Source organism: Saccopteryx leptura, chromosome 2 (assembly GCF_036850995.1).
Source record: "Saccopteryx leptura isolate mSacLep1 chromosome 2, mSacLep1_pri_phased_curated, whole genome shotgun sequence".
Lineage (NCBI taxonomy): Eukaryota > Metazoa > Chordata > Mammalia > Chiroptera > Emballonuridae > Saccopteryx > Saccopteryx leptura.
The window spans coordinates 40411123-40425862 of record NC_089504.1 but is presented as its reverse complement, the minus strand read 5'-3'; the positions used below and the strand labels follow the sequence as shown (position 1 = coordinate 40425862).

The 14740-nt window shown below is 42.4% G+C and overlaps 1 protein-coding gene across 1 annotated transcript; it reads left to right on the top strand.

The window, feature by feature from the left end:
• The first annotated feature begins 2853 nt into the window (after positions 1-2853).
• On the top strand, positions 2854-5213 carry TMEM215 (transmembrane protein 215). Its single transcript, XM_066365673.1, has 2 exons — positions 2854-3246; positions 3487-5213. Exon 2 carries the CDS (start codon positions 3542-3544, stop codon positions 4247-4249), a length of 708 nt encoding a protein of 235 aa, XP_066221770.1. The 5' UTR covers positions 2854-3246; positions 3487-3541; the 3' UTR covers positions 4250-5213.
• The last annotated feature ends 9527 nt before the right edge of the window (positions 5214-14740 follow it).

Below are 14740 nucleotides of genomic sequence, written 5' to 3'. Positions count from 1 at the left end.
CTTTACCTGAAATTCACAAACCCAGCAGTTGTCAATCACACAGTTAATACATCCCCACCCCCACCATGGTATATCTTGTGCTGATGGAGATAGGTTATTTTTTTGTGAACATTCAAGGCAAAAAACAAAAACAAAAACAAAACTGAGACACACGAGAGGACTCTGTGGTGACAGCAGGATTTGGGTCTCAAATATTCTCAGAAAGTCCACCCTTCAATCAATGTCAGAACAAAAATGAGTTTGTGCAATGCAAACAAAGTGCCTCACATATCTTTTTACGAGGAATTTACATGGCATAAATGATTGGCTTCTCAATGGTAAACCAAAACAGATATAGATAGAGAAAAGAAGGAAAAGAAAGAGGAAGATATTGAGGAAAAAAAGAGATAGAAGAAAAACAGGAAGAGAAAGGAAACAGTATCATGCACATGTATTTTTTAGAAACTCCTAAAGGACTTCAGCTTCCTTAAAGTGTTATTTGGCTTCACCTCATCTGCTTCCTGAACCTGAAAGGGTTTTTTAATTTTATGTGTCAGCCTGAGTAGGCCACGGTTTCCAGATATTTGATCAAACATGTCTAAATATTGCTGTGAAGGTATATTTTTAGATAAAATTAACATTTAACTCTGATGTTGAGTAAAGCAGATTACGCTCCATGATGTGGTGGGCTTTGACAAGTCAGTTGAAGGACTTAATAGAAAAAGACTGACCTCCCCAAAAGAAGAGGAAATCTGCCATCAGGCTACCTTTATACTTGAACTACAGCTCTTCCTTGGGTCTCCAGCCTATCAGCTTACCATGCAGATTTTGGACTTGCCACAGCCTCACAACCACATGAGCCAATTCCTTATAATAATTCCCATTCATTCATTTGTTCTCTCTCTTTCTCTACCTCTATCACATACACCACACACACACACACACAACCTGTTGGTTCGGATTCTCTGGAAAATCTGATCCTGTCTTTATATAAATTTTAAATATTTTGTTCATTATGAATTGCTAAATTAATTTTGAGTTTTTAATCTATTATTTATCTTAATTATTGAGGGTATTTTTGGCGCCCCCTTGAATTTTACACCTGAGGTTAAGGCCTCTATTCTTTCCCCTTGTTCTGGCTCTGCATTTCTATCAAGTCAAATAACAGGCAGAAGTAATCCATGCTTCTAGAAGTCAGGACAGCGGTTCCCTCTGGGGGACGGGAGGAGGAGTGACATAATGGGCACAAGGAAGGGTTGTTCAAACGGTCTTCCTGATGTGGGTGCTGATCAAATGGGCATGTTCTCTTTGTGAAAAATCATTCAAATGTGCACTCATAACTTCTGCTCATTTCTCTATTTATATGATACTTCAATAAAAATTAATGTAAAAATTAGACGAATGTTCTCTCTGCCCACCTCCATCATCTCTTCTAAATTGGCAATAAAAACCTAAACCAACTGAGCAAATTTGGAGCCTTCGCTTTTAGAGAAATGCCCATCTGACCCAAGACTCTTTGGATTTCAAAGAGGAAAAACCACACATGCCAACGTCATACAAGAGGGTGTTATTGAAAGGATACTGGGAAATCTCACCAATCTGAAGGGCAGGAAGTACTGCTGCCCTTAATGAGAATCTGGACATTGGCAAGATTTATGATTTGGCTTGTGCCTTGCATTGAGTATGACATACTATGCAAATATCCATTTCAACCATTTTATGAACAGGACTATGTAACAAGCATTGTGTTAGGAACTTTACATTTATTTAGTTCTCATACTTTCCCCTCACATACATATTTGGTAGTAATAGTCTCATTTTAAAGATGAGTCAACTGATTCTCAGAGAGATTAAGTATTTTCCCACAGAGAGTTTAAGCAGAGAAGGCCCAGATGTCAAAGTTCTTTCCACCAAGGCAGTGCCTTGACATGAAAGAATGTACCTCATACCTTGTCTGTCCCTCACTTTCTCCATCTACCATCAATGGGCCAAAGCCAGCCTTGCTCCTGGGGCCAGAGAATCCATCAGCCGCTGCAGTGGGAAGGAGACTGGTTCTGCACACCAGCTTCAGCAAGCAGGAGAGAATCACCCAAAGCTGGCACTGGTAAGTCGGACAGTGAGCCTCTCCCGTCTATCGAGTCGAAGCTCCTCCTATCCTCCTTCTCCTCTTGAGCTGGGGCTTAGGTGCGAAATGGGAAAATGGGGATCCCAGAGCAAAGAGCTCTTCTCCCTTGACCCAGTAGACTGGCTGGCATCATGACCACGTTGGAGTGGGATCCAGGCTCCAAGGCCACACCCTCCAGAGTTCGAAGCTGTTAGACCTGGCTACCCCTCCTTCAGAGTTCGAAGCTGGAAGCCTCTGGTGACTCTACCCAAGGCTGAAGAAAACGTGGCACACACCCTTCACCACTAACTCAGCCTGGGGCGCTGGTCGAGTGCGCTCCGGGAGTGCCGCCCGCTCCATTGTTAGAGCGCTTTTGCGCGCCGCTCATTGCAGCCAGCGCCAGGACCCGGAGCTGTGCAGCCCTCCCAGCCCCGAGAGCCTCGAGGTGGAGAGATCAGGGATCGGGAAAACTGCTGGGAGCCGCTTTCTGTCTGATCGGATCACCCAATTTGTAACTAAAGAAGGGTCCAGGTCCAAGAGGGACATCTCCAGCTTAGTACCTCTCGCCCTCGGACCCCGGACTCGGAGCCCAGGGTACCGGTGGGCAAATTGACCCCAGTTTCGACCCCTGGCCAATGGCAACTTTGCTCCCCAGACCCTCCCCGGGCACAGGAGCGGATCCAGCCTCCCTGCTCAACCCTGCTGGGCAGCGGCGGGACAACCCCCAGCTGCACCGAGCACCCCGACTGGACCCTGGGCAGCCTCTTCCGCCCGGGTGGCCTCTCCCGGGGTCTGTCCCCCTCGCGCCCCCACGCGTCCTTCTGTGTTTCTGAGCTTGCTCTGAAAGTGATGTAACCAGGGCAGGCTCGCGCGCCGCTTTCCCTCTTTCCCAGACTAAGTCCTTCCTCCCTCCAGCATCGGCGATCCGCGCGCAGAGCCGGCACGGGGCTGCGCCGCCGCTCAGCTTCCAGAGCCTGGGGACCGCGACGGGCACTGTCGGGAAAGACTCGCTCCCACGTCCCACCTCCTGGATGCAGAGTCAGAAAGAAAAGCCAGCCTTCCCTTCCAGAAACAAGAGAGAGAATCGAGGGTCCAGCTGCTGTGGAGGTTTCTAAGGAGACTGGCTTCTTTCCCTGCTCCCAGGAGACGGGAGGAAACCTCAGGTACCTCAGTGATCCCCGCCAGTGTACGTTTATATGAGAGACTGAGGTTCAAATAGTAGAAAGAGACAGATAGACAGACGACAGACAGAAAGACCAAGAGAAACAGGGGGAGAGATAAAGAGAGACAGAGACCAAGATTGTCAGAAAGTAGAGAGAGACAAAGAATTAGAGAGACAGTGTTGGTGGGTGGGAAATTGATGTGGATTTTTCTTAACCCACTGTGGTTTCTCTCTGAGGAAGACAGTAAACCTGCTCTCTAGCCAGTGAGAAGCCCCCAACCTGCATGGAGTGAAAGATGCGGCCTGATGACATTAATCCAAGGACTGGGCTGGTGGTGGCCCTGGTCAGTGTTTTCCTGGTCTTTGGCTTCATGTTCACTGTCTCTGGGATGAAAGGAGAGACTCTGGGAAACATCCCCCTCCTGGCCATCGGGCCAGCCATCTGCCTACCAGGCATCGCAGCCATTGCCCTGGCCCGGAAAACTGAGGGGTGCACCAAGTGGCCCGAAAATGAGCTACTGTGGGTCCGAAAGTTGCCCTGCTTCCGGAAACCCAAGGACAAGGAGGTGGTGGAACTGCTGAGGACTCCTTCGGACCTGGAGTCAGGCAAGGGAAGCTCAGATGAGCTGGCTAAGAAGGCGGGCCTCAGGGGGAAGCCTCCCCCCCAGGGGCAGGCCGAGGTGCCTATGGCCAGCTCCATCACCACCCCCACCCCTACGGAAGAAGAAGAATGCCAGAGCCTGGTCCAGAGTGGGCATCATGAGGAGACATCCCGACACCTGGACGGCTACTGTCCCTCCGGCAGTTCCCTCGCCTACAGTGCCTTGGACGCCAAGTGCTCGGCCTGGGACAGGTCCGAGTGCCCCGAGCCCGAGGACAGCATCTTCTTTGTGCCCCAGGACAGTATCATCGTTTGCTCCTACAGGCAGAACAGTCCCTATGACAGATACTGCTGTTACATCAATCAGAGCCAAGGCAGGTGGGACCACGAGACGATAGTCTAAACTTTGCATACAAGGGTCGCTGTGCTGATAGAAACATGGCTACACCCAGCTCCCCGTGGAAGGAAATTGTCCTGTTCCAACAGCCTTCACACTGTTAGAAAGCAACCTGGTATGTGATGGGAGTGCAAACCTCTGGTGCCTGAGAGCCATGTAAATAGGCATGTTGGGGACACCTTTTAGGGAAGGGTGATGAGGGCTAAGGACACTAGAAGAGGCTAGGAGAGGAAGCAGTTTCTATAGCCTTTTAACAATTTAAATCATGTTGGATGTTTTGTAAATAACCCAAAAAGTGCTACTCAGTACCTGCTGAGAGCAGAGTAAATTCTGAGTGGGCTGCAGAAACCAAGCATGAAACGACACGTGGGCTATCCATGAGGACCCTGCGCTGCTTTCGTTCTGAAAAAATTGAAAGAAAAAAATTTAATGCTTTATTATTAGAAATGATTCTTGGTTGTTGAAAGCTTTTTACATTTACTATTTGCTGAAAGAAAGAAAAAAATCAGTACAGCATAGCTATATCCCACCTTAGGCAGGCTGCTTTCTGGAGAAAGGGGGGTTAAAGAAAGTTGAATTATGTAACTGAGCTTTATGATATTATCCTCTGAAAAGATCGGGATTTTTAAATAAAGTAAAATAAATGTGGACGGCTATGTGAAAAACTAACATTTTTAGATGGCTATATTACTTATTAAACTCTTCACTTAAAGAGATTTACTGGGTTTTATCTGAAGGATTTTCTAACATTTACTACCACTCATGTATAATTTCCTCATCGGGTGCAGAATGACTTGATGTAATATTTTCATAGATTAGAATTTGTTGTCATCAAGTCAAAATGGATTTTACATATGTATACAAGTGTCTAACGTTTTTGAGAGACATGTACTGGTAATTACTATTCCTTTATGCCTTTTAAAATCTAAAAACTATGAAATCAATACCTTAGTCTTGAACTTTATGCAGAATTCACATGACATGATATGATTAAACTTCTGGAAATATCAGAAATGTCATCATTTGTACATTTGTTCAGTAAACGCCAGTGGAATGAGAGTTAATCTATTAGATTTAACTAAAGCCCAGGTGTTGTTTTTTTTTATTAATTGTAATTTATTGAGATGACATTTGTTTGCAAAACCATACAGGTTTCAAATGTACAACTCAATAAAATAGCCTCTGCACACTGCATCATGAGCCCATCGCCCAAAGCAAAGTCTCTTTCTGTCCCCATCTCCTCCACCTTTGCCCACCTCCACCTAGCCCCACCCCTTCTCTCTGGTTGTCACCACACTGTTTTCTGTGTCTGTGTGTTATGTATATATGTTTTTGGCTATGTATATATGTTCTTTCATCCAGTCTCCCCACTCCCCCCACCATCTCCTCTGACAGCTGTTATGTTCATCTATCTGATCAGTGAACGCCTCATGGCAAAGGTATGCTTTACTTCATGTTTAATTTTTTATTTGTTTGTTTGTTTGTTTATTTTTGCTGCTAAGGAAAAAATCACAAGAGAATCCTAAATTGTACTTTCTGTTTCACTAGCTCAACTATAATAGGCAAGAGGCCAATCATTCAGAATACTATCTGACCCCTTTAGAAGAGAAATATTGAGTTATATGTAGAAATGGTGGTATATTTCATCTTAAATATCAGAATAACTTTGCATCCTTCAAAGAATGATGATTTCTTTTTAATGATCACATAGTTCCAGACACTTTTCCCCAAAATGGGAATTGAGGACAAAATTGTGGGTATGTCTCCTTTGTGTCTTACACATCTAACTCTGCAATTCTCTAAGTACAGTAATTATTCTGAAGAATCCTTCCCTTAAAAAAAATCACATTTTCTAATCAAATATAACATCAAAAGTATGTAATTGTTTTTTAGTACGGCTTAACCTCAGAAAATGAGATTTGTGATCCTGGGCAAACTTTATCTTCTCACACCTCACTTCCCTGAAAAGTGAGGAGTGGGAGCAATTTACACAAGATTCTCTCTTCATTCATTCCAGTTTGAATATTCTGTGGCATTATGTCAAAGGCATTTTATATATTGCTAGGAAATGAGCTATTGAAAAATGCAGGCCAAATTTATGCACTTTGTGATAATAATTATGTGACATGGATTGAATTCTTGCTACTATTAAAAAGAATTTTGTAGATGTGTGAAAGCAGATTTGTTTTATTACCAAATATTTCTTACTCAACAAAATACATTTCTGGGAATAAAATAAAGATATTTAAAGTAAAATATATAAATATTTAAGGAGAATTGTTTAAATATTGGAGCCCCAAGTAATCTAACAAATACCCTTACATTAAATGTGATTTACTTTGGATTTGGCACAGAGGAAAAATAGTTTTCTAAAATCACACTTTCTCTTGCTAATTCTAATGCATTTTGTTTTTTCTTTTTCTTTTTCTTTTATTCATTTTAGAAAGGAGAGAGAGAGGGAGAGAGAGAGACAGAAAGAGAAAGAGGAGAGAGACAGAGAGAGAAGGGGGGAGGAGAGGAAGCATCAATTCCCATATGTGCCTTGACCAGGCAAGGCCAGGGTTTTGAACCGGCAACCTCAGCATTTCCAGGTTGACGCTTTATCCACTGCACCACCACAGGTCAGGCTCTAATGCATTTTGGAAGAGGGAAATTATATTTCTATGGAGGTGAAAATTATTGGATAACTGGATAAATAAAAACTTCCTCAGTGTGGGCTGGGTGGCTCAGTGATAAAGCATCATCCTGGTGCATAGAGGTTGTGGGTTCCATCCCAGGTCAGGCCACGTGCAAGAAGTAATCAATGAGCACACAACTAGATGGAACTAAGTGAAACAACGAGTTCATTCATGCTTCTCTCTCTCTCTTTTTCTCTCTCTCTCAATCAACAGAAAAAATTAAAAAGGAAAAATCCTTCCTCTAATTTGTTGACCATATGGCCAGTTGTAGAGGTGAGGAGATAGTAAAGCATCAGAGAAAAGTGTTCAGCGATTCAGCGAATCTTACACAGGGTCTGAAAAGAGCCCGTACTGTCAAGTATGCTTGTACTGTCAAGTATGATTTGGGGTTTGGAAAAGTTACTTTCTGATTTCTTGGAACCAGCTCAAATTCCTGCAGATCACACACACACTCTAATTTTTAAATTCAAACTCTTCTACTAGTTTAGAGATATAAGGTATTTTATCACATTTTCAACTTCTATATCAGAAGAAACTAACTTCAGGTTTCTTCTTCCACCCACCTACTTAAGATACTTAAAGGCATCTAAATATGCATTTGAAAGGATTTTCTACAGTGCTAAAATAAGGGTTTGCAAGTGTTGGACTGGGAGGCTTAACTTTGATCAGAAAAAATAAAATGTGTGATTGTGTGTGTGAATTTTTCTTAATATCTTACATTAAGCAACACCCTTCCTACTAAGGAGCAAGTTAGCCTCGTGCCCCAAATCAACACTTGTTAAATACCGTTCAGGGTAAACTGGTTATTCTTTTGAACAGAGGTGGAAGAGGAAAAAAACAAGGAGAGAGAGTGCTGAGCCTGTTAGAGAACAGAGCAGCTCTCTCCAATCAATGGTTCTCGCAAATTGTTAATATCGACATAATAGACATGAGGATCTGCTTCTGGTATCCTTTAAGAGCTTTCAGACAGACAAATTTAAGTAGACATTAGTTATTTTTATTTGCTGTTAATTCAAATAGTCGTTTCAACTTGATTTTAAGTAGGCATTTTATTTTTGAAATTTTTCTCTATTGAATTTCTCTTGTTCGATATCCCTGTTTATTATGCACATGGGTTTTTGTTTTCCTAAACCGTTTCTTTTTTTTTTTTTTTATCAAGTGAAGAGAAGGAGGCAGAGAGACAGATTCCCGCATGCGCCCCAGTCTGGATCCACCTGGCAACCCCATCTGGGGCTGATGCTCTGCCCATCGGGGCCACTGCTCTATTTTAGTGCCTGAGGAGAGGCCATGAAGCCATTTTCAGTGCCTGGCCCACGCAGGGCCAACTTGCTTATTCGAGCCATAGCTGCAGGAAGGAGGAGAGAGAGAGAGAGAGAGAGAAGGGGGAGAGAGAGGGGTGAGAAGCAGATGGTTGCTCCTCTTGTGTGCCCTGTGTGACTGGAATGAACCCAGGACTTCCACACACTGGGCTGACACTACCGCTGAGCCAACCGGCCAAGGTCCTAAACTGTTTCTTGATTCCAATGTGTGAATTCGGGCAAGATACCGAGCTAGAGCATATTTAGACAACTGTTTCAAGACTTAGTTTCTATTGCAGTTGTCACAGTAAACAAAATCCAGGTATGGTTAAGTCAGGCTCTCTTTCACACCTTCCTAACCAGCTCCTGTCAGTACTATGGATCTTAATATCCACTGAGCTGGCAAACATAGGGAAGAAAGATGCGTTCTTTTAGATGTTTTTCCCTTTGGTAACATCCAACCTCTACTTGTTTGTTAATATCGCCTCCTCTACACCTACATACAGCATCACTTAGTTTGTGAGAATTCACTGTCACTATTCTTTTATAGCATCAAGGAAAATATTTTTGAAAATCCACAGTCCCATTATTCTAACAGAACTGTTATTGTATACTGTTCACAAAAATTAAGGGACATTTCAAAATGAAGATGAAGCGATAAAATATCCCCTAATTTTTGTGAGCAGTGTATTTCCATTTTAGTTTAGGGCATTGTCTTCCGGCCTTCCTCCATATACATATGCACGCTGCATATTGTAACTGTGTGTTTTTCTTTCATCTTTTAATTATATCTTAAGTATGTTTTTATGCTTCTATGCAGTATTTCTAATTATCATTTCACAATTGTGTGATATGTTATTTAGCAATATACCATAATTTATCATGTCCTACCTTATTGCTAGCCAGATATTGTGTTTTATGGATAGCTTCAAATATTTTGCTTTTTCTTTTGCTGGTAACACAGCTACATTATTTGCTACTTGCCCGTAGAGGTGAAAATTTACTGTCGTGGTCCAGCCATGACGAGTCTATTATGGGGTCCTCAAACGGGAAAAGGTATGGAATTAAATAAATGATAGACAGAGAATTAAAGATATATACATACAGATGGGTTCGGGAGGATGACACGGCAAACAGTCACTACTGCTCCTAAGCCGATGCAATGGCGGCCCCCAGAAGCACATCCATCTTTATTCAGGGAAAAAATGTGGGCCATTAGCAATTCAGTTGTTTCTAAGACAACTCAAAGACATCCCTCACCATACCATTTAGATCTAACTTTACATCAATAAGAAACTAGCTTCCAGCCTCTTCCAGAGAACATGGGTGGGACAAGCAATAATCAGGTATAGCTCTTTGTTAACTGGGCAGGTGAGATGGGTGGGTAGGCCCAGCATCTCTGTCCCCTGGATATCCAGATTGTAAAAACACCCTGTTTACATTTCAGTCCCCAACAATTTACAATTGAAAAGCTGTATCTTTATAGATGAGAGTGAGGGAGCAGAAATGTATAAATAGGTAAAGCATTCAATATTGTTGATTTTCTCTTTATTTATGTAGATCAGGGGTAGTCAACCTTTTTATACCTACCACCCACTTCTGTATCTCTGTTAGTAGTAAAATTTTCTAACCACCCACCGGTTCCACAGTAATGGTGACTTATAAAGTAGGGAAGTAACTTTACTTTATAAAATTTATAAAGCAGAGTTACAGCAAATTAAAGCATATAATAATAATTACTTACCAAGTACTTTATGTCCAATTTTTGCTAAGTTTGGAACAATAAATCCTTATAAGACAACTTACTATAGTTAAATCTATCTTTTTATTTATACTTTGGTTGCTCCACTACTGCCCAACATGAAAGCTGGAACGCCCACTAGTGGGTGGTAGGGACCAGGTTGACTACCACTGATGTAGATGCAAGACATAGGGTAAGAAACAAAATAATACTTCTTCAAAAAGTCCCCCATTGAGACCAGACCCAGTAAGATGAGACATTTTCCCAGGTAAGATGCCACTAGTTTGATCTCAAAAATCAGACCACAGTGGTGTCGATCTTCAGGAGCATAATGTTGAACAACCAAAATAAAAAATAGAAGTAGATAATAATTATTACTTTGTCATATATCAAGGAAAACTGCTTAGAGTGTCTTACCATATATTTTAGAATATATTTAATATGTGTGTATACTGTTTAATATGTGTGACTTACAAAGGAATTCAGGAATTCAATAGATTCTATCCATGGCTTTTCTATATTTCAGTTTCTCACTGGAAAAATAAAATTCCAGATGGAGAGGTAGACTAATCTGGGTTCAATCAAATATCTCAGCCCCTTGTCCAGATAACATAAAATCATGTAATCACTTCTACCACGGGGTCCTCACTCCATGGAACCCCAAAGAAAAGCATTTATACATGATTCCATCCAGATACACAAATAGGCGGGCTCTGAAATTAATTTCCACAGCCTTTTGCAAGATACTGCTGGAGGCCTTGGCTGGTTGGCTCAGTAGTAGTGTCTGCTTGGCATGTGGAAGTCCTAGGTTCTATTCCTGGTCAGGGCAAATGGGAGAAGGGAGAAGCGACCATCTGCTTCTCTACCCCTTCCCTTCAGCCTTCTTCTCCCCCCCCGCCCCCCCCCCCCCAGCAATGGCTTGAATGAGCAAATTGGCCCCAGGCACTGAAGATGGCTCCGTGGTCTCACCTCAGGCCCTAAACAGCTCGGTTGCTGGTTGGATCCTGGTCAGGGCGTATGCAGGAATCTGCCACTCTGCCTCCCTGCCTCTCACTTAATAAAAAGATATTGCTGAACCCAATCCTTGCTAGTGATTCCTTCTTTGCCTTTATTCCTCCTCCTGACCTTGTGTTGGAGCCTGCAAAGACCTTATCCTCAGTGATAGCACAAGGCTTTGCATGCCTTATACCTAATAATACAGACTGGTTACAAAATAGAATATAAAGCTATTAAATGTCTCTTGTGCTATTCTTTAACAAATTCATCCCTAGAAAGTTAAATATAACAAAATTTTTCAATTAGTCACTTTTTTATTTTTCATGGTAATGAACCATTGTATATATCAGACAGGTTAGCCAGCTGTCTGGCTAGCTCTTCAGTCTAAGGCAAGACCACATTTGTTTAGAAGAATTAGGCTTTTGAAAATCACCTGCCTGTGATTCAGCATGAAAATATGAACAATTACCTTCTGTATAAGTGATAAGACCATCACACCTACCCGGAAAATCCCACCTGCCCTTGTGCCCTCCCATCCCACCTTCCACGATCTGCAGCAGCTTCTTGGCTATTCCACAATCAGGCCCTGAGCTGATCAACCTGAGCCTTTGCCCAGCCATTTTCTCAGCCTCCAGCCACTGTCTTCATCCCTCTGAGACTTAACGCCCTCACATCCTCCTTCAAGGGACAGCTGCCACAACTTCCACAATCTTTCAGATTTCCCCCCTCAGAACTAACACTCCATCACTCCGTCACCGCTGTCATTGTGCATATTAGCTGAGTATGTTTCTGTCTTTCCAACACAGTGTGAGCTCTTTGAGGGCAGGGGCCACATGGTATTTAGCTTTCCACTCCACCCCCACCCCCCAAACACACCTTTCCACGCTCAGTGAGAACTCTAAGTTGCACCTTTTGGGTCTTCCTCAAAGCCTACTCACCTCCCTTTCTGGCAGGGAAAGAAAACTCCGCCTTGTTGATGTGAACTAAGTTAAACTGAAATAGTCAGCAACAACGCAGGTTAAAGTGTGGTTTGGGGTCGTTATTTTCATTTAGCATATTGTTTCTTCAGGGAAACCACATCTTATATAACAAAGAGAAGAAAGAGACGAACCTTTCCCGAGCACTTTCTCTTCCCTCCCCGACAGACCTAATCCTGCTCTCTGCTTTCCCTCTATGAGTCAGTGGCCCTACTGCACAAGTGACAAGAACTAGTGGTTTTAGGAGCATTTGACAACTGAGCTTTTGAATTCCTGACCAGAAAGAATGTGAATCAATATACTTAGGTTAATCCTCTAAGTAGGTCAACAAAATATAATTCCCCGACTTTGACTACTGTCCCTCTATTGTGCTTCCATCCAATAGCTCTTAACAGGCATTTCAAGGTCACCTGGGTAATCTCCAGGGTCAGTTTCCAGGAGCCAAGTTGCACACCGTCACCCCCAACCCCTACAAAACTTTCCTCCTATATAAAGGCTGTGAGATGCTCAGGACTATGGTTTGTGGTTCAGAGAACGCCAGGCTTGTTCTAAAACAAGATGATGGCATTGTTCAGCAATTCTCTGGAGCAGTATCTGAGGCCAGTCTTAATAACTTTCAATCCATGTAATTTGTCCTGTGAATTTCCCAAACTATCTGACTGGATAAAGGTGGATTTTTTGTTTGTTTGTTTGTTTTTATTTGTTTGTTTGTTTTAGGTGAGAGGAGACAAGATAGTGAGGCAGACTCCCGCATGTGCCCTGACCAGGATCCACCTGGCAACCTGTCTGGGGCTGATCCTCGGGTACTTAGCTATTATTTTTCATGCCTGAGGCTGTCACACTCCATGGAGCTATCCTCACTGCCTGATGCCATCCTTGAACCAATCAAGCCATTGGCTGAGGGAGGGGAAGAGGGTGAGAAGGGGGAGAGAAGCAGATAGTTGCTTCTCCTGTGTGACCTGACCAGGAATCGAACCCAGAATGATGCTTTATCCACTGAGCCACCAGCCAGGGCCAGGTGGAATTTAATTTGAGACACTCTTTTTTTTTCTTGCCCATGGTGAATACGTTTCTCCTTTAACAACAGCAAGAAGGACTTCCTTTGAGTGTGGCAGGAAAGGGGGTAGCTGAGGGAGAGTCTGTATGGGACTGTCAACACAGACAGAAGGGCCACCAATCCCTTATGAAACCAGTCACTATTGTGGCATCCACTCCTCCATCCGCCCCCCACCCCGACATCAATAGTTATCATCTCTAACTTAGCAGCAAATGTTAGAAAATGAACTAAGAGGATAAACCCAACAGAAAATGTTTTCATAATGTAAAGAGTAAAACAAAAATGCTAGAGAATTTTGACACATTTTTAAGTGCTAAAAAATATATACACTTGATTTAGGAGTGTATCCAATAAGGGCAAAATTAGGCTGAAAATACCTGCTCGACAGAGTTAAAAGGAATATAAAATAGTATCCAATAAATAAGGTTAAATACATTAGAAAACTATTCAATAATGAACTAAGAAGTAAAATAAAAACTAGGAAGTTAAAGGAATATAAAGAGAATAATATTAGTTAAGGTATTTAAAATATAAAGATAATAAAATTAAATAATTATAAATGTATAAATTCAACCAAAAGGACCCATTGAGAGAAGAATGTAGTGTCAGACACGAGCAATAATACCAAGGCCAGGACTAAGAGCCTCGGCTGAGGCAAGGACAGAAAAGGAACAGACCTGGCAGGGATCATGGGCCCAAAAGCCAGAACTTATGACTAACAGGAAGTATGAGGGAGCCCAAGTGGGATGGATATGCCATCATTGGACCCTGTCATTTAGACTCCTGGTCTACCTGGTAAAAGTCAACTCCATCATGGTCCAGTTTGTCCTAAATATTCCTGGTTAATTCCTCTCCTTGCCAGGCCACTCCCAAGCTCCCAGTAGGACCCTGGCTAAAGCTGCACAGCCACACTGGGATCATGGCTCAGGTATCTGAACCAAGTTGCAATAACCACCTTAAAATAGAGATCCTGGAAGCTTTCTCAATCAGCCAGAATAAAGAATGGTTTACTTTATTATTTTCGTGGGGGGTTTTTAATTGTTTTTTTAGAGAGATAAGAAGGAAGAGAGAGAAGGAGAGAAAAACATTGATTTGTTATTCCACTTATTTATACATTCGTTGGTTGATTCTTGTGTGTGCTCTGACCGGGGATTGAACCCACAACCTTGACATATCAGGACAACTCTCTGACCAACTAAACTACCCAGCCAGGGATATTATTTTCTTTTATACTGTTTAAATCATGCTCTGGGTACAGAGATCCCCACAACTAATTTTCATTCTTTCCTCCCTGTGAGCTGTGTGGAAGAGAAAATTGTATCGTGACCCTGGGAGAACAATATATTCAGGCTTTGATGGATAGTGTGGGAAGTAAATTCCAAGAATAAAGTTTTCCAACAAATCCAGAAAGAAAATTAAAATCTGTTGTTTATCAATATCCCAACACTTTAATATTCTCCACAATCCCACATCACTGAGAATGTCCAGGTAACCGCCTGTACACAGAAACCTGATAGAAGAATGGCCCATCTGCACTAAACCACAGCCTTCCCACTTCTCTGTTGCAGCTTCTACTACTGTTTCTCTTAGAAACCAAAGGAGCAGTTGCTTCACAAAAACATCTCTCTCCCTCCTCACTCATCAGTCCCAGACCAGCAGCCTATCTTCTTCCTTATAGAAAACATTTGATGTTGGGAGGTGGCATGCATGTGAGGGACAATATAAAAAATATCACCACACTGGGTCAGAC

Coding starts and splice junctions, on each gene's coding strand:
- TMEM215 (XM_066365673.1), top strand. CDS start 3,542: ATGCGGCCTGATGACATTAATCCAAGGACTGGGCTGGTGGTGGCCCTG.